Source organism: Haemorhous mexicanus, chromosome Z (genome assembly GCF_027477595.1).
Source record: "Haemorhous mexicanus isolate bHaeMex1 chromosome Z, bHaeMex1.pri, whole genome shotgun sequence".
Taxonomy (NCBI): Eukaryota; Metazoa; Chordata; class Aves; order Passeriformes; family Fringillidae; genus Haemorhous; species Haemorhous mexicanus.
The window spans coordinates 41,438,986-41,457,797 of NC_082381.1; the positions used below are offsets into that span (position 1 = coordinate 41,438,986).

Genomic DNA, 18,812 nt, shown 5'->3' on the forward strand with positions numbered 1-18,812 from the left:
ATCCTGTACCTCCAGATAAGGTCTCTGAATTTATTCTTATACTTGATGTACATGTTCTTACTGTTCAGAATATCAGTGATAATACTCTTGTTCATTTCAGGCATTTCTGGAAAACACAGAAACCTTTATCAGGCAAATAGATTCTGTGAACTATATCAACTTGTTTTTCACAGAACTGAAGTAAGTATAAGCCTGCAAATGGAAGTATGCATGTAATCGGTGGTGGTGCATTATTTTGTCAAAATATTGGCAACTCTTCAGTGTGGGTGCAAGGAATCAGAAATGTGACATGTTGAGTCATAAAGGCTTGACTAGGCTCAGTAGTTTCAGGGATAGCATGTCTTGTTGGAAATTCCCATTTGCAGGCATCCATTAGATTTTTGTAGCAAGTAATTAGTACATTATCTGAGTGCTTTGACTTCTCTGCTGGTTTGCTGTAGAGCAGTAAACGAGAACAAAGAAAGTTTTGTTCCCTCATAAAGAGGAGCAAGGTGGCAGTGCATATCTAGTCTGAGGCCAAGATACTTGCTTGAATCCTCAAAACAAGTCCCCTGACTTCTTTCTTAAAGGCTCAGTGATGAGGTTTTGCAGTGGTGGTAGTTTAAGGACTTCTCAAGCTTGCTAAAGTCAATAATTGTGTAGGAACTGGTGCTATCACTAGGTGTTTGGTTTGATTTGCAGTCTTGACCTGACCAGAAATAATAGCAAATGGCTTACTTTTCTGAATTGTTCAGTGGATATATCCATAATGGATTTAGTGAAAGACAACTCTTTTCTTTTAAATCTTGTCTTCTAGTTTTTTGGTGCTACTGAAGTAATTGTTTGACCAGTTTTAGGAGATTTCTTTTGATGCCTGTCTTGGCTGACAATCAGTTTGGACTGACAGAGATTTTTGGAGAACTTTCGTTAGTGTGGCAATTAATAAGTAGTTATGTTCTGCAAGCATTTGAGTTCCTCGATCTGATTGTCTTTGTTCTGGGCTATGTGGCAGACGGTGCTCTTATTAATATTACCTGTTTTTATGCAGAGATGAAGATTTCACCAAGAGCATGTACCCTTCTCTGAATGGTAGCAGTAACAGCCAGCCACACCAGCATCCTGATCAGAAAAAAGTAAACCTCATATGTGATGTGATGAGAGTTGCCATGGAACACATTGACCCTCAAAAGTGAGCACTTTCTTGCTGTAGGTGAAGGAACCATTAGAGAGATTTCTAGTAAGTCATTGGCAGGAAGTAAAGCTGTCCTTGACATCAGTAATTTGGCCCTACGTTCTCTGAGGTGAGCTTGTGCTCCACAAAATTAACTATACCATGCCTTGCTTCTGCTGAGCATGCTGTCCTGGAAACATCTAATAATTCCACAGATACCATGCCAACATTTTACTATTAAATAAAATAATAGAATTAAAATAATAGATGCAGGATGCTTATAAAGGTTCAGGAGATACACTCGATTTAGGATCAGTCTGTGGGAATGGAGATATGAGCAAGATTTTCATCTTGGTGAGTTGCTGACTGTTTGAAGCAGCTGGCCCTTTGGAAAGATATCAGCTGTTCCATTTGACACTGAATTACTTTGTAAATTATCAGCTCCATTTTCCTGATTGATTACCTTTTTGGTAACCATCCTCCTTGGACAAATCAACACCAGACAAAGATAAAAGCTGGGAAAATAGGATAATAACAGTGTCTGCTGAAATGGTGCTAAACTATTGACAGCCTAATGTTAAACAGTGGAGAGGGGTGCCACCGGTGGTGAGTAGCTGCTGAGCCCTGAGAATTTAGACACTTTCTAGCAAACTGTTTCAGAAAACAAAGCATTTGCTTGGCTGGGAAAGCTAGTTTGAAACAGTAAATGTGAGATGTATGGAAGCATAAATGACCCCCTAGTAAGCTCTCCTTTTCTAGATAGAGTTCCTTCATCATGCTGGCTGGCATGGTAAAGGAAGCTCATTCTACTCGAAACACACCTCCAGCTTTGTGACATGTTTGGGAAGACATGCTGAGTAGAAGAACCTTTCTGGTCTATTCTCTTCTTTTCCTGTGTTTGCTGCCTTCCTCTAGGAGGATCAAAGTGCCTGAGCAGTTTTCATTTTTATTTTTTTTACTAAGACTAAACTAGAACTTACACAAACTGTGCTAAAAAAGGAATAAGCTATGTTTCTACCTTCTCACTTTCTCATTCACTTCTTCTCTTTTCTTCAGATATTGCCTATCAATACTGACAGCACATGTGAAGAAAAGTCCTCCAGAACTGGAAATTGCTCTCCAGAAGGTTCATGATCTTCGAGGTTTTGTATCAGAAACTCAGAAGTTTTGAAAACGGGTGGTTTGCAGAAGCTTTATGTTATGGAAACTTCTCTGTCCAACGAAAACTGTTAAGGGGGAAACTTCCCCATCTGAGACCATCCAGGAGCCTGGCAGACTGGCAGTCACATATGCACCACCTGAGCACTGGGACCACCCCCTACAGCTACATCCCCCACACTCCCATTCAGACCAGCATTCCTTACAGCTCCACCTCAGGTTTCCCATAGCAGAGTCTCAGGCATCCTGATCCTTAATATTATTTAGCCTCAGTGCAATAACTAAGTAACAAAATAGCAGCTCCAACTAGTGCCTCTGAGGAGGGGCCCTGAGCAAAGGAAACCTTGGGCCTGTGAGAACTTTTATACCTTCGCAGTCTATCCCTGCAAAAATCTGGCAGTCTTCAGCTCCTGTTGTGTCTCAGTGTCTCACAGGTCTCTGTCCCCTTTATTAGGCAAGGGGTTGGCAGTTCAGACTGGAGCTCTCACCACCCAGAGCTCAACCTGCAGCTCCCAGCACAGCTGTACCCTGACATACTGCACTAGATGTTTTCCTCAACACTTTGATTATTAGCATGGTTCACTGAGAAAATTATTTTAAGGTTGCTGTTCATGGAGCAAGCCAAAAACCAGAAATGGAATTGAAACCGGTGTGTGTTAGGTACAGCAGCATATCAGCTAAGACAGGCTGCTGTACATGCCCTCAGCTCGCCCTTTTGACTAGGTCTGCTGGCACTTACCCCAGAGTTGGACCTGTTTTCACTTTCCAGTTGGAGCTCTAGTTCTCCCACCATAGAATAGGAAGTTCCTATTCTGGATTCTGGTATCCCAAACTAGCAAACTTTGCCATTATTCTGTGCTGAACCTTTGAGTTCATCACAGTTGCATGCTCACTGCTATGCTGGGGATGGTCCTTGAAGTTGCCCAGTAAAGGAAAGTAACTCTTCTGCAAGACAGAGCAAGCTGTTAGTCTGATGGCCCATCTCTGATGTCAAGGTTGTGCTTGATGATGCATCCTTTCCTCACAGCAGGGCTCCACTGCTGGTGGTGTAACAGGTCATATGCTGCTTTATCTTGTTGCAGAAAGCATTACGCCAGATGTCCAAGCTGTGAGTGCGGAAGAAGCACTAAAGTACCTGCTTTTCCTTGTGGATGTCAATGAATTGTATGATTATTCCTTGGGGACGTATGATTTTGATTTGGTCGTCATGGTGGCAGAAAAGTCTCAAAAGGTCTTGGCTCATAGTTCCACCTAGGGAACTTATTTTTCTACTTTCTCAAAAGTTCTTTGTAGTCTGCAGATCAGCCTGCATATTTTCTTAGTAATGGCTCTCTACCCAGGCAGGATTCCAGTTGCTCAGAAGCCCTGTGTTTGGGATGATGCTGGGTAAATGTCATGTCTCTGCATCCTTTGGTTCTTGAGCACAGCTTTGGAAATTTGTGTTCAAGGTGAAACAGTGCTTGCTCTTCTAGAGCAGCAGGGCAAAGTAGCTCTGGGGAAGGGAAGGATTGGTATCTGAAGTTTTGTGACTGTACGCCTTTCATTCTCAGTTCTGCACTTTTTTTCTTGCTTAATTAGTGGTTCCCATGATAATAGCATGTATCTTCATGTGGGTTTAATGTGAAATCTCTGAACTGAAATGCCCATCTGCATCTTCAGTTTCCTAATATTACAGCAAATTCTGCTGCCCATCAGTTATGACACTCTATTTGTGTTAACAGGTTTTATTACCTTTGGTGTGGGGAAGTTGATCAACTTTATGGCTGCAAATTTATATATTATCATAGATAATAGAAAACAACATTTGATATGACACATAGGCTTGAATTTTAAATGTTGTCAGCCTTTAGATACTGCTGAAGTCCATGTGGGAGTCTGGTAATTCAAGTTGGTAATTTCTGGCAAGAGTATATGCACAAATTGATTACGATGGCTTACATTTGGGGGGAAAAAAGCCTTTTTTAGTGTATTGTCACATTTTTTCAAATATGGGGCTGTCTGTTTGTGAAGATTGGGGCAAATAAGGATTTTAGCAGATAACCTCAATTGCCGTTTTTAATGTTCTTTGCAGGACCCAAAAGAATACTTGCCCTTCTTAAATACCCTCCGGAAGATGGAAACCAATTATCAGCGATATACAATAGACAGACACTTGAAGAGATACACAAAAGCTCTTGGCCACCTCAGCAAATGTGGTAGGTTTCCTAAGGAGGATTTCTGCAGTGTAACTTGTCCATTTTGGAGATCCTTTGAGGGAAATAGCTAAAGAAAGAGAAGGATTGCATAAGATTATCTTCCCGTCTGGTAATGGGTGGTGAACTTCTGCTACTTGCTTTTTGTGCTGTAGCTTGGTGCAGGAAGAAAGATATGTTTACTCCTCTGTGGTCATGAAGCACATGAAGTATTGTGTTATTCATGTTCAAGTGAATTGTGCCTGGGTAATATCTCTGGCAAAACCTCAAGGAAGTGAACGCTTTGATTTTACAGTAGTAGAATGGGTGGTCTTCCACCCAGGCACCTCTGGGTTGATTCTTCATGTTGTGAACCCAGACTGTCTGAGAGCCAGGAGGACCATGTACTTCCTCTTTAATTTTTACCAAAAGTAAATTATTTCTGCAGGTCCTGAACACTTCTCTGAATTTCTGAACTTGGTGAAAGATCAGAATCTGTATTCGGAGGCCTTGAAGCTGTACCCCTCTAGCACTCAGGAGTACAAGGTGCGTAGGCTTGTGACAGTGCAGTGTCAAAGGTTTATATTCCCTTATGGATGTGTTTGGATCCTCAGCACCTTGCATGAGGGCAGGAATGAAACTGCAGCTGCATGTATTCAAGGTCTGTAGGTCATTGCTCTTCCAGTGTTGTCTGAGACCCTCTTCTGAGATAACAGCTGGAATGACTCTCAGCACTAACCCTGTGCTGCTTGGTCATCAGTGGTTGTTATTCCTTTGATCCTGTGACTCAAAGAGCACCTGGAAGTCCTGTTTCGTCTGCTGCACTATCTTGTAGTGTGCTGAATAACCCTCATAACCTCAGGAAGACTTCTCCCTGTTTTGACCTCTATGTGGCTTGCAGATTGTGTGGGGACAATTTGTTATCCTTAAGTTATTCTGAAAAGTGCTGAAGAACTTGGACTTTTAGATGTGCTTTTTCCTAGTACACAGTGTCCCTTATTGGTTTCAGTGTTACTGAAGAACTTCATCTTGTCCAAGGCTGAGATAAAATGTAAACACATTTAATATAAGCTAATGTAGATACTGTAAATAAACAACACACAAGCCTTTGTACAAGGAGGAGTTCAGTGAGAGGGAAAATAGAGAAAATTGGTCTATTTGCAGCACAGTGAAAGCAGAAAGGAGTCTTTATTTGTGAGGGAGATCTGTTTCTGAATGACTCCTTGGGAGTAATTTATTATTCTCCCTGTATCCTTCCAGTGAAATCCACTTGCCCGTTCTTCATGGAGATAGTGAGTTTTGAGTAGCCTGTGCCTATAGAGTTACAGGACTTGCATGTTCCCTTGTGCCAGTGTTTGTTTCCTAAAGTAGGTTGGTTCAGAGAGACATTATAACAAAAACTGCTCATGTGGGTGGGGAGGAAGGGTCTGGTTTCCTGTAGTATCTAGTTTATCCAGCATTTTATTTGGAGAATCAGGTTCCTCCCTGTGTCACTTGCTGTTACTCTGTGAAGTGTCTCCATGTGCTGATCATCAGCCCTTGGCTTGATATAATTTGAAACGAGGTAGAAACTTCATGCCTAGAAACTCCTTGAAGAAGCTGGGTAGGAGGCTTTTGTTGATGAGCCCTTAATTTTTACTAATGGAGGACTGCTACTGACCTTTCTTTTTTTTCTTTTTTTTTTTTGTCCCCGTCTTTCAGGATATCAGTGATGCATATGGGGAGTACTTGATTCAGAAGCAGCTCTATGAACAGGCTGCATTGATATTTGCTCGTGCTGGCATCTTTGCAAAAGCACTTGATGCTTTTCAGAGCAGTGGAAGCTGGCAACAAGCCCTGTGCATGGCATCACAGCTTGGTTACACAAAGGATAAGCTGTCCAGCCTGGCACAGAGCATGGCAGGTAGGCCTTGATGAGATGTAAATGTGCAGAGCAGAGTGGCTGCTGTTATTTATGGTTCACTTCAATTTTTCCTAAAATTCAATGAAAGCTTCATTATTCAGAAGCACTTTTCTTAACTGAGAACAAAGATCCCATGTTTCCCCAAGGTCTGTGCATTTGCACATGACCTTTGTTTCTCAAAGGAACCAAAAGATGCTGAAGCTGAATTGTTAGGCAACACAGGAGCTGCCAAGCAAACTGTGCCCTTGGCTGGCCAGTGCTGACTGCTTCTTGCATTGTTCCCTTGCAGCTGGTTGCCAGACTGCTCTTCCAAATTGCCTCATTAGTTAACCCCAAGGAATGGACATGCACTGAAGTGTCTGATGTAACTGAGGCCTCTAGACATTAACTGGTGCAAGTGCTGTACCTATTCACCAACCTGAAAGGCCATTGGATAATTTGGAGCTGCATCTTGTTATCTCCTTGAAGCCAGCTAGCAGCTAGGACCAGCTGGTACATAAAGCTGTGTGTGGTCCTAAGGAGAAGAAGGTAGCTGGTCACAGAATTTGTACTCACTAACACATGTCAGACATGAGGCATGTTGTGCACCTTCTGGACCTATATTTCAGCAAGAGAATGAAGCATCATTACTCAGAAGCAGAGTTTTTGAAGGGCCACTTAACACAGAGGGAGTATGGCTTCTGGAAGTCTAGTCTTCTAGAGTCAGATACTCCAGTATTTGCTTTTTCTGTCACTTAATGTGATTTAAACCCTTCATGCCTTTAATACTTTTTTTATGGTGCCCTTTTTAAATTACAGCTGTAATTTAGCAATTGAGCAGATGTGTAAGCAGATAGAAAGTGTCTCAGTGAGTGGGATTTTTCCTCTACTTTGTAGTTTTCTGGCACAAAATCTAGCTGTTTCTGAAAAGCTGAAACTCCACTTTTTCTTGTAGGAAAACTAGTTGAACAGAGAAAGTATGCAGAGGCAGCCATACTCCTGGAGCAGTACACTCAGGTAATGTCATCACCCTCCTGCCTGTGGCCCAGTAATTCCCAGTATCTGTCAGATACACCATCTGTGCCATGGGCCCCCTTGGGGAGCTTCATCAACTGAGCAGGCCTGGGCGATGCCATGAGCAGGGTGGAGATAAATGCTGTGTCCCTGAGTTTTTCCACTCATGAAGCCTCCCATGCTCTGGTACAAAAAATGTTTCAGCTCTCTTTTGTCTCAGAGAGCTGGAAAAACATGACTGGAATAATGAGGACAGAGTTCCAGAGGGATTTCCCCTTAGTGTGGGAGAAGTAGCATGGTTTTGTTGAGTTGGTTTGTGGGTTTTTATGTCAACACCTTGAAGTAGTTGGCCTAGTAGTGTTTTCCTCTCTTGACTGTGATACTGCTGTGTAGAAATACCCATCTGAATAGCTTCTACCTGAGCATGTATTACTAACAGCAGCAGCAACCCATGATTGCTCTTTCCTTCTAGGACTATGAAGAGGCTGTTCTCCTGCTCTTAGAAGGGGCTCTGTGGGAAGAGGCTTTGAGACTGGTACGACATTTCAAACCACAAGAACAGATGTAGAAATAAACCTTTAGAGTGCAAAAACAGAGGGATGTGATGTGGGTTAGATCCTCGAATGATACTTTCTCTTTCCCTGATCCAGATTCACAAGTATAGTAGACTGGATATCTTGGAAACCAACTTGAAACCTGCCATTTTGGAAGGTGAGTCTGTGTAAGAATCTTAATATTTCTCTCTGCTATAGAGGCTAAAGAAGATCTTTGCTCAGTCTGTGGGAAGTCACCACATTCCAGTACTGGAAGGTGCATTGAGCACAGGAAGGATACTTTGTTTCCACCTAATTGCTGCTGCTCAATTAGCTGCACTTGGCTATCCTCAGTGCATCTTGAAGCCCTGCAGTGTCATGGGATCTTTTTAGCTTAGTCAGGCTCCTTTGGAGCTTTTCCAGACCTCACAGTCAAAAGCTGCAAAGAGGTCTCTGTCTGCATGTCCATGAACAAGCAGAACTGTCCTTGTTCCAAAGCATGTGTGGCAGCAGAGCTATGGACCAGGAAAATGGCTATCTGTCCTGTAAGCTTTGATGGGTAGGTCTTTGAAATAAAAAATTATTTGATAGCTGTATTCTCCCTTCCACACAGGAAGAATGTTTTATTACTATTGCTTGTTCTTCCTTTTCATGCTTTATGAGTTGAGGGATTTTTTTCTGACCTTGTTGAAGGACTGTGCTTGTGTAAAAAATGCTTTTCTGTTTCTCTTGCTCAAATGCTTATGTTTTGATTTTCTTAATGATCAGCTCAGAAAAGTCAGCTGATCTTCCTAGATTCCCAGAAAACAGCATTTCTTCGCCATAAGAGTCGCCTGCAAGTGGTGCGAGAGCTGAAGGAGAGGGCCTGTGAGAACCTGCAGGGTTGGTATTGAAGGGCATATGACTTTCTCCTGCATAAGTAACTGTGATCGTGTTTTTGTCTGTGGTTTCTGTTTGTTCTGATGGAGCTGTGCTCTCGTTTAGCTCCAATGGGACCTACAGCAGTAAAACCCTTCTCAATCCCTCCTCACTCCGTATTTGGAGTGTGCTTACTCTTGTATTTTCAGCTTGGGTCACAGCTTTCACGCAATGAAAATGCACCTTGGGTCACAGCTTTCACACAATGAAAATGCACCTCAAAGCTCTTCAAAATGACACAGCATTGTCTCCACAGTACCAACTTGACTGGGTGAGACAATGCTGAGCATGTCCTTGGTGCCAAGTACCTATAGGTATATTAACCTGCCAGCTGACACAGGCTCAGGGGATTTCTCTGAAAGCAGAATGCTGTGTCCTCATCCAGATCTGCTGCACTGAGATTGTCATCCCTCTGATTGTGCTGTTTAATGTCACAATCCTCACAAGGGTGGAGGAGCAGTGTTGTTCTCACAATTACTGTTTCCTCTTGTGTGCTAGCTCAGTGAGCTTGGGAGCCATAAGGCTCCAGAACACCAGCAGGTAGAATGACTCTGCCCAGCAAGCTACACAGATCAGTCAGAAAGCTTGAAATAATTCTGACCTTTTTCCATACTGTTACAGTTGTTACCATGTTTTGCAGATTATGAAGTGCCAAATTGCCCAGAATTGGAGCTTTTCTCTGAAACCAGCAGTGTTGTGACAGCCAGTGACATGAACAGCAAATATACACACAGCAATTCAAGAATATCAGCGTAGGTATCTGCCTTCAAATCAGGTAGTGACTGTTCTGGCATCAGCATTCAGGAGGTTAGCTTGCTCATGCTTGGCATGCTCCTCCTTGCAGCTGTGCATGCCTTGTAGCTGCTTTAATTACAGGCACTTCATGGTTATTTTAACTCTCATTGGAAGGGAAAGAGCAGAAAAAGCCAAAAGCTACTAGTGCAACAGGGACAGCAGAGGAGCTGAGAGCACAGACTCTGGGTGGGTTCTGGCTCCCATGGATGTTTGGCATGTGGCCAGAATGGCTGGCTGTAGAAAGTTAGACACAGAATACAGGCAGAGCCTCTCAAACATTAACAGCTTGTGCGCATGTCTTGTGTTCTTTGGCCCAGGTTTCACACTTGGTGCGTGGGACTTGCTACTAAATCTCATACCAATGTCTTCCCACAGTGGTTTTGTGCATTGTTTTTGAGTGCTCTGAAGAGTATGAGCTGCAGTGTGCAGTTGGGTGTGTAACAGGCTGGTGTAGTCTGTGGGACCACTTCTGAATTCCCTGGCTGAATTGTAGAAGTATACTGTTGTGGGCAAAATGGGGACTTTTCAGACACTTTTTTTTCTTGTGGAACAGAGGTAAACAAGAAGGTGAATGCAGCTTTAGTATTCAGCATCAGAGTGTGTGGATCACTTAGGAACATTATGCAAGTAGGTTAGGAGCTGAACAGGCTCTGGAGGTGGCAGAAATTAAAATGTTCACAGCCAAGCACAGACCTCGGCCACCAGTGTTTTAAGTGGACCTCAATTTTTCCTGATAGTGACTACTGCTTTGTGCTTGGAACAGCTCCTGCTTTGTGTTGTAGATATGCTTTAACCTTGCTGGAACATGGAGCAATCATTTTTGGAACAGAGAAACAGCCTGACTCCTGTCTGTGTTTCAGACCACTAAGGATATTGGTTGAATAGTGCTGAGAACATTGCCAGAGCACCTAAGGTTACACACAGTCCTCTGTCACAGGAGAAGGCAAGGACTTGAGTGACAAGTTTCATGCACGCTGTTGATGTTCCTTCAGATGTAACCCTGCTAACAGCTAATCTGTTGTGCACACTGTAACTGAACATGCTCTTTTCAGGCGATCCTCAAAGAACCGACGCAAGGCAGAGCGTAAGAGATACAGCCTGAAGGAGGGGAGTCCTTTTGAAGATATTGCCCTTCTGGAAGTCCTGGGAGAGAGTGTTCGTGCTGTTGAGACTGTGAAAGGTAGGACAATTGGTGATCTTAGTCCATGCTGCAGCTTGTGCAGATGAGGACAGCTAAGGTAGTGTGCCTCCTCTTTCTGTGTATGCTGGAGAGAAAAGCTGTCTGGTCCATACAGCTCTCTGCATTGAGCCTTGGTTTAATTAATCTGCCTCTGTGCTCAGAATAACGTGAACTCTCTGCATTTGAAGTTGGGAGCACAGAAAAGAAGCCTTCTCAGTACCATTTCAGATTTGTCTTGTTTTTGTTCTCGGATACTGTAGGAACTCAGTAGGAACAGAACAAGATCTGAGTTGCTGCTCCCCTTCCTGTGTGCTGATAACAAAGAAATGCAGCTGTTTATTTAGTATACCTGTGTTGATTGCTATTTTATTGCTTCTGTTCCCTCTTGCAGGAGAGATACACATCCTTCTGAAGCAGCTTGTGCTCTTTGGTTATGATGAGCAAGCTGGGGCACTGCAGCAAGTCCTGGAAGAGGTTTTGCAGTTGATGGAGACCTCAGTCCCAGAAATCTGGACTCCAGATCTGCAGCAGAGCTCTGTCAGCCTGGTCTGTGCTCATCCACAATACCTATCACTCTCACTAGACAGTATCAAGTGTTTAGCAGTATTTTGCATTCTCCAGCGCAGAGCCTAGAATCCCTCCATGGCTTTCAAAATCTGGGGTTTTTTTCTGTTAGAGGTTCAGTAGATATTCTGGGCAGGACCTGCTGAGTCAGTACACTCTAGATGGGTACAACATACGTAGCCTTCTGTGACCCCTGCACTGGGTGCCACATTGGATGTGATGAGGTCTTGTGAAGCTTGTGTTGCCTTGTCCTAGTGGTGACTTGTTTTTGTAAGCTCCATCTTAAGCAATTTGTAGAATATGGGAGCACTCCCTTTTTTCTAGGCCTAATGGTAGAAGTGTACTGGAGTAGAGTAGGTCTTGTGAAGTGAAAAGCCACTGGATTGGTCAATTAAGTCTGAACCATATATCATAAGGAGTAAGTTACATAAGGAAGGCTTATGTCAGGCTTCTAAGCTTCAGCTTACTGCAGAATAAGGAAATCACAAGGGCCTTAGTTAGTTCCCTTCCAGAGTAAAAAAGTCTTTATTTCTGATAAGTGGTTTCTGAGCATTTATGGCGAACACAAAATGTTCCCCAGTATCTTCCCCCCAACTGCTGATTAGCAGGACTCTTAAAGACAGACTAAAATTGTTCTGTGTGACAGGGAACAGAGACTCCCTGATGAACTTAAAGTATTGATGGTGCTGTCATGAAGTCAGTCCTGCTGAATCATGACATTTATGGTGCTGTGAAGAAGTAGGTGCTTGATAAGAGTTCTGTGTCCTGAAAAGCTGTGTGAAAGCAGTTCTCTCTTTCTGCCTCTGTGTTAACTTTTCTCAGACATTACTGGGCTTTGATCACACCAATCACACTTTGATCCTGTTCACTTTGTACTGTGAGGTCTCCTGGGTTTGGACAATCATAGCAGAGTTTCCTTTGAGGATATGCCTGCTTGTGCCTTGCATTGTTCAGGTTGGAACATGGCTATTTCTTCTTACAGGTCTTGGGACCCAATTCAACTGCAAACAGCATTATGGCTGCTTATCAGCAAAAGAGGATGATGCCTCCTGTTGTACAAGGTTAGTTGAGGCTCTGAGATAAGTTTGGGTATGAAATGTCAGGGAGGTTAGCGGGCTTGGAGGCTCTCTTTTCTTTATGGGTGTACCATCCTGCCTTGTGGCAAGTGAGCAGCTTTCTTAACAAAGTTTATTTTGCTCTGAATTGGTATTCTAAAACTGTTTCAGCTTAAAACTGTCTCCTGTGCTAAAATATCTCAACTGCTCTTGGGTTACTGTGTGTGTAATGTCAGTCTGTTGTGAGGGAATTGAAAACCTGATTTCTTAAGGAACATGTTAGATAATTCTTCTTGTAATTTACCTGCTGAATTTTTCTCTCTGGCTTTGGCAGTCAGGCCAGGCCCTTGACCAGACCAGGCTACAATCTGTCATGTCACTTTGCCGTCGCAAAGTCCTTGCAGTGAATACAAAATTAGAGCTGAGAGACCTAGCAAAGGGTAGTCCCAACTCCTCAGTCTTCCATCTTTCCCCTTGTCCTACATCCTCTTTCCCTGCTAGTCCTGAAATTGCCTGGGGCGATCCTCTATTGAATCTATAGATGCAACCTGTCTATTGCCACTTGCCAGGGCTGACTTCAGAAAAAGCCTGGTGTCTCTTACTCACTCCAGAAGGAGCCAGCTCACTGTGGTGCATGATGGGCCAGTGACAGGTGAATGAATGGAGTTCTGCTTTGTTCCACTAGTGGTTGTGGCGTTGTGCCTGTGCCTCCTCGTTCTGAACAGTAACACTTAACAACTGAGAGGGGACTTGGTGTGCCCAGATGTTTCCTGGTGAAAGCAGGTCTTCTGAGGACACTCTCCTGTGCAGGCTGGTGATCAGTCACTACAGGGAAATGATAGATGTCAAGAGATTTCTCAGCATCCTTTGATGTAAGAAAAGTGAACAAAGTAGTTGACAGCTCTTGAAGAAACTGTATGCCGTTACCCCCTGTTCTGACACTTGTTCCGTTTGTCTTTCAGATGTAGAAGTACTGACTCCACCAAAATTCAATAAAAATCTACAGTGGAAGCTGCATCTTCTCCAGTAACCAGAAGCCAAAGAATCCCTGTGGACTCTGAACTCTAACTTTTCATATAATTTCATTATATCTTTGCAGAAGCCGTTGCTGTTCTGGTGTTTCTGATACACTGTTCTTAGGGCTGTGCAAGTGAAGGGTCCCTCCACCTGGTGCAGCTGTGACTGCGACCCGTATGGTGTCACACTTATGGGCACAGCCACTCATGTCCACTGCAGAGGTGGCATGTGAGGCTGGGGAGCAAAAGGATATGCAGCTCTGACAGCTCCTACCACTGTTCCCCCCTTCTGGATGAAGCAATCCCACCAGTGTTGGATGGGTTATCTTCACTGGATCCCTCCCTCCCAAAGTTGATACCTGCTGTGGTAACAGGCCACTTCAGCCTGCTTTAGAGAACTCACCTGTAAGACTGTACCAATAGCAAATTATTGTAGTTGCCAAACAAATTTTGTGTCTTCTCTGCTGAAGCTGGATGTTGCTGTTACCAGATTTTCATTATTGCTTTGTTTTATCGGAGTGAATCCTGCAGTGCCAACAGCCATGTATTGAAACTGGGCCTGTTCACACCAGGGAGGTCTTGGACAGAGGAAAACATGAATAAAAGCAGGGTGCAGGTGTTGGTGTCTGCTGGGTAATACTACCTTAATTATCTGAGATCAAAGAAGAGAGAGTAATGGTGTTTTATGGCACTGACCAATCCACAGCTGTAGCCTGATAATGTTGCAATAGTGCACAGCTTAGGTTTTACCCCAGAATTCTTCTGTCATCTGATGCGAGAAGTAACAGCAGTACTTCTGGGAGCAGAGAAAGGAGACAAGGCTTGAAACCCTCTCAGTGGTAGCATCCCCTTCTTGGTTAATTTTGGCCTGGAGCTGCAGTGTTCAGGCCATTTCCATTGGGTTCTGCAGAAAAACACCTTACAAACAAGGTGTTTACTGTCTGTTGGAGTTGTTTAATGGCACAGCAGTGAGCTGTGTTCTGACAGCATGAGCATGTGCAGTGCTGTAGGTCCCTGTTTTTGTGTGGCAAGAATTTAATCAGATTGGGGTGGCCATTTAGTCTTGCACTGTCTGTGTTGTGCTGGCTTGGGCTTGTTGGAGGGGAGTGGTAAAAGTCTTTTTTCAGTGTGAAGCATTGGAGCACATCTCGTTTCCAGTTGTTCTGAGTTGCCTGGCCTGTTCTGGGTTGTGTGGGGGTGACTTAAGCCTGTTGTCAAATACTGTGACTACACTGGAAAGAGATTCTCTGAGAGTAAACCCTTTTGAGATGGCAAAACACATTAAAGTCTTTACAGGGCAAGATTGTTTCACAGGATCTGGGTCTTCAGAATGGTAGCAGAGCATAGTCCATGGTGAAATACAGAAGCCATCTACCAGATCTGGAGAAAGGGTTGCTGAGGGAGTCTGTGCTCCTCTGCAGAGCACTCTGGCTCTACAACTGAAATGTAACACTAACACCAGTAATTCCTGACATTCCTAAATCTGATGCCAAGAAATGCTGAGGTCTTGCACAACTGAATCTATTGTCTAGAAAGAGAACACAACAAAAGATAAAATTGCCACTGGCTTACTGAGGATTCGTGCTTGTGCCTAAGCATGTGTATGATTTCTTATGTTTTTCCATCATGGTGATGATGAAAGCCAAAAACCCTTTTGTGTAAGGCGTGCTTTCTTGTTCTCCCACCAAAGCAAAACCCCTTTAAATCTGCCATCCAAGTGAAGACCAGTCTTATAAATTATTCATCAAATTCTTACTGTCTTCCCCTACATCTTTCCCTCCTGAGTGAACTTGGAATAAGGAGCAGTGGAGCTGAGAGCAGCACCTAGTGTGGGTGAGCCTCGAGGGGGGATATCCTGCTTACTACTTCTGCAGTTGCTGAACCTTAGTTTCTTCTCAGCAGCAGCTAGGAGTGAGCTTTCCCTTGATTTCTGCTGCCATGTTATTTTGCTTTCTTGGATGCATGTAATCTTGAAATATACTCCGTTTTATCTTGAATCTTGAAATCTTTATCTTTTAATCTTGAAATATACTCAGTACTGAGTACTAAGTACTCAGTACTGAGTATACTTCATTAGTTACTGTTATCACAGTCACATTGAATTTACTCTTAGGAATTCTGTGGGGGCTCCTACAAACACAGTTACCAGGAATTGAAGTAAACCATTAATGCAGAAATACAGAGTTAACTTTAAAAATATCTCAACCTCTGAGCGAATACAGCTGTATGGAAACCTGTGTTTCTCTTGTTAGATATTTTTCACCTGTCTGCTGATGAGCTTCATTAAACACAAAAGGAACATAAATCCATCCATAAGTTCAGTAGGAAGTTTCATGAACAGATGCACAAACAGTGTGGTTCATTGGAGCAATAGATTATAGTTCTTGTTAGATTGCCAGTGATAAACACACCTGCAAAATACAAGTGTAGAGTGCTTCATTCCCAGGTATACTCCAATGGAGTCAGAGTCACAGATCTTTCCAAAGAAGCATCCCTGCTCTGGGGGAGAGATGAGTAAGACCCTTGACTTGTCTGCAAGGTGGTTATGTTCTCATCCTCTGCCTTGGAGGCTTTCAAAGAATAAATTTATTCTTTTTGGGGGAAGCAGAGATGAGACTATAGTCTCATGTTCTCTAACTGCAATTGTAAACAGAAAGGATGGGGAGAGAACCTTCTTTGTAAAAAGTATTAAGGGTTACAAAGAGAGAACAAAGGCAGTGGGGTTTTCATAAGGGTGAAATAGAACTCTTGCACCTTTCTCTTTTCCACCAGGATGGCTGCAGGGGCAGGGGTCATCTGGCCCTCCACCTGAAACCTATCACCCCATCAGCCTACCATGAGCCCATGTTAATACCTTCACATATCTCACGGAAAGTCCTTTACCACATCTTCCTTGGCTTTGGGCCTCAATCCTGTAACAATATCACAGAAGATAATGCAGCTCCAGAAGAGATCTAATTACAGCCAGGTGTGGAAGGGAGATGCTTTATCATCCCTGGCTGATGAGTGTTAAGGTTATGCTGCGATTCTGCAGCTGTTTTCCAACAAAGATGTTGTATTGGTTGCTCACAGTCTCCTGTATGGACATACCAGCTGGAAAGGAAAGGTTGGAGGAAGGCTGTGGGTCCCCTGCAAAGTCACACACAAAGTAACTTGTGGCAATATCTAAGTTTTCTGCCTTAGTTTCCTTCGTGGCCTTGAGCGCCTATAGGTGGCTGCCCCTTCTTGGCTTCAGAGAGCTTGTGCCTACTGGTGCCATTCCTGCAGACTTTTCCCATACAGTATTGACCTCACACAGTGCTGGACATGCTGCCATCCCTCCCCCCTGGGCTCAACCCTGGTGGCAGTGGTTCTCCTGGTCATGCCACTGATTTACAACATCATACATAGGCTTGTCCCTCTGAATTGTGCTCCACATTTGAGTGTGTGGCAACTGAGACTCAGCTGCATGCTGTTCCCAGATGGATTACAGGGGTTTATGCTTCACTCTGACCTGCTCTGAGAGGTACTAAAACAACGACTCCCACCCAGATGTGATGGGCCATGGGCCAGAAGCAGCACATTTCACTGTGAAGAAGCATGGCTTCCCTTTCTGGCCTGTGTCTGCTAAGAGGAAGACCACAGCTCTCTAGCATTTGCAACTGGCCTTGGTCCGAATTAGTTCCCGTTGCAAAGCATTAGCACTTTACCTCTGGAGCCAGCTGAAGCCCTAGTTTGCAACAAGAATGGATTCACAGACTGGCTGTGCTTTTGTCCTTGTTCCTCACTCTCTAAGCTTTATTTTGTAATTTAAGGTGTATTATTACTGATGTCAGCAATAGGTGAACTGTGACTGCTGATTTAAATTAGGCGATGGCCAACTGTTCACCTTAATGTACCCCATTCAGGTCAAAGATGAATGGTTTAAGAAAAGATTTTGCACAGTGAGTCACAGCAGAACAATACATACTTTAAAAAACCCAAAAAATTGGGAAATACTAGATCTTACAGAATAGTTTTGAAACAAGTAGAGAACACGAACAGAAATCATGCATAAGATATTGGACACTGCATTTGGCAAGGTTCCATGTGTTTTACTGAAATTAACTAAATCAGCTAAAAAAGCACCTTTAGATAAACTCAGCTCATTATAGTGTGAAAGCCATATCTCTAAAGCTTAGACTACCCACCTCCAAATGAAGAATCCTACCTACTGAAAATGCACAATAAATTCGAAACACATTGTATCTTTAATTGAAGCAGGCAAAAGATTGTCCAATAGCTATTGAGTAGGCAGGTATTTAGATGTCGGGTAAGTGCAGACTTAGATATTTTGAAAATATCTTAGCTACACTGCTTGGCTAGAACAGGGTGTGCTGGCTCTGTGGATTCACCAGCCAGCACCTGTCTCTGCACAAGCATGAAATAAATGTGACCCTCTGTGTGGATTGGCTTCTTGCATACCAGGTTGAAAGAGCACACTTTTGGGAACAACTTTATGACAGAAACATCTTTATTCTTTTCCAACAACATCAACTTATTATTTTCCCCATTTGAGTGGGTACAGCAACCTGCTGCTGCATGGGGGAATGGAAGAAGAGGACACCCTCTCCCTAGAGAATGTGTTACTGTTAGGAGCAGCATTTTGCTTGTATAACAAAAGCTCTGTGCACTCTTTTACTCAAAGCCATTTCACCGAGAGAAGCATCTTACCTAACTCAAAGTCAGGCTTAGGATGAAGCTGAACTGTACAAACCACAACTGGACTCAAGAGATTTTTATTAGTACTGTCCCGCTGCTTCTGCAAGTTCACATCTTGACAACACTCAAATGATTAGAGGCTCATTAAAATCCTGATTGGAGAAGCAGTATGGGATTAAACCACAGAATTTCTGTACAAACCTCAACATACGCAGACAGGCAACTGCAAACCTTCATAGTTTTATTACTCTGGGAAGCAGTAATGCTGGTCATTATGTACGACAAATGTATTACATAAAAGATGTTTAAATACATCCTTGTACCCAAAAGAGATTTTTGCTCCACTCAGAGCCTGAGCAGCGGCTGTCCCCTAGCTGAGGGGCAGTTCAGCAGCACTGAACTGTTAGGCCTTTCAGCGAACTGGGGCTGATCAGCTGCTGCTCCTGCCTCTCCACTGACAGTACATTCTGTCAGCCACACCAGTGCCTGTAACATTAACACATAGGAGGAACTTCAGAGGTAAGCAGAAAACATCAAGAGAAAGACCTCTAAATCGTTGTTTCTTTCCTTTCTCAATAGAAACCTAGATCTGGGCTCAGTTTAGCTTCTGAATTAAAATAAATCCTTTCATCCACACAAAGCACTTCTCCCAGACTTCAGTTCACTTACAGATTAGCGTGGCTGTACCACAATAAA

General features: G+C 43.3%; 1 protein-coding gene across 1 annotated transcript in view; it reads left to right on the top strand.

Moving 5' to 3' along the window:
- Positions 1–13,523, top strand: part of ELP1 (elongator acetyltransferase complex subunit 1) — a 30,523-nt gene extending 17,000 nt beyond the window's left edge. The window contains exons 21-36 of the mRNA XM_059873418.1: positions 101–180; positions 1,028–1,168; positions 2,207–2,292; positions 3,391–3,539; positions 4,380–4,503; positions 4,928–5,025; positions 6,181–6,382; positions 7,317–7,378; positions 7,848–7,910; positions 8,026–8,086; positions 8,677–8,790; positions 9,467–9,578; positions 10,674–10,801; positions 11,193–11,347; positions 12,348–12,426; positions 13,383–13,523. Of these exons, the coding sequence (XP_059729401.1) occupies positions 101–180; positions 1,028–1,168; positions 2,207–2,292; positions 3,391–3,539; positions 4,380–4,503; positions 4,928–5,025; positions 6,181–6,382; positions 7,317–7,378; positions 7,848–7,910; positions 8,026–8,086; positions 8,677–8,790; positions 9,467–9,578; positions 10,674–10,801; positions 11,193–11,347; positions 12,348–12,426; positions 13,383–13,450 (1,722 nt within the window). The 3' untranslated portion in view covers positions 13,451–13,523. The remainder of the gene's footprint in view (positions 1–100; positions 181–1,027; positions 1,169–2,206; positions 2,293–3,390; positions 3,540–4,379; positions 4,504–4,927; positions 5,026–6,180; positions 6,383–7,316; positions 7,379–7,847; positions 7,911–8,025; positions 8,087–8,676; positions 8,791–9,466; positions 9,579–10,673; positions 10,802–11,192; positions 11,348–12,347; positions 12,427–13,382) is intronic.
- Positions 13,524–18,812: the final 5,289 nt, after the last annotated feature.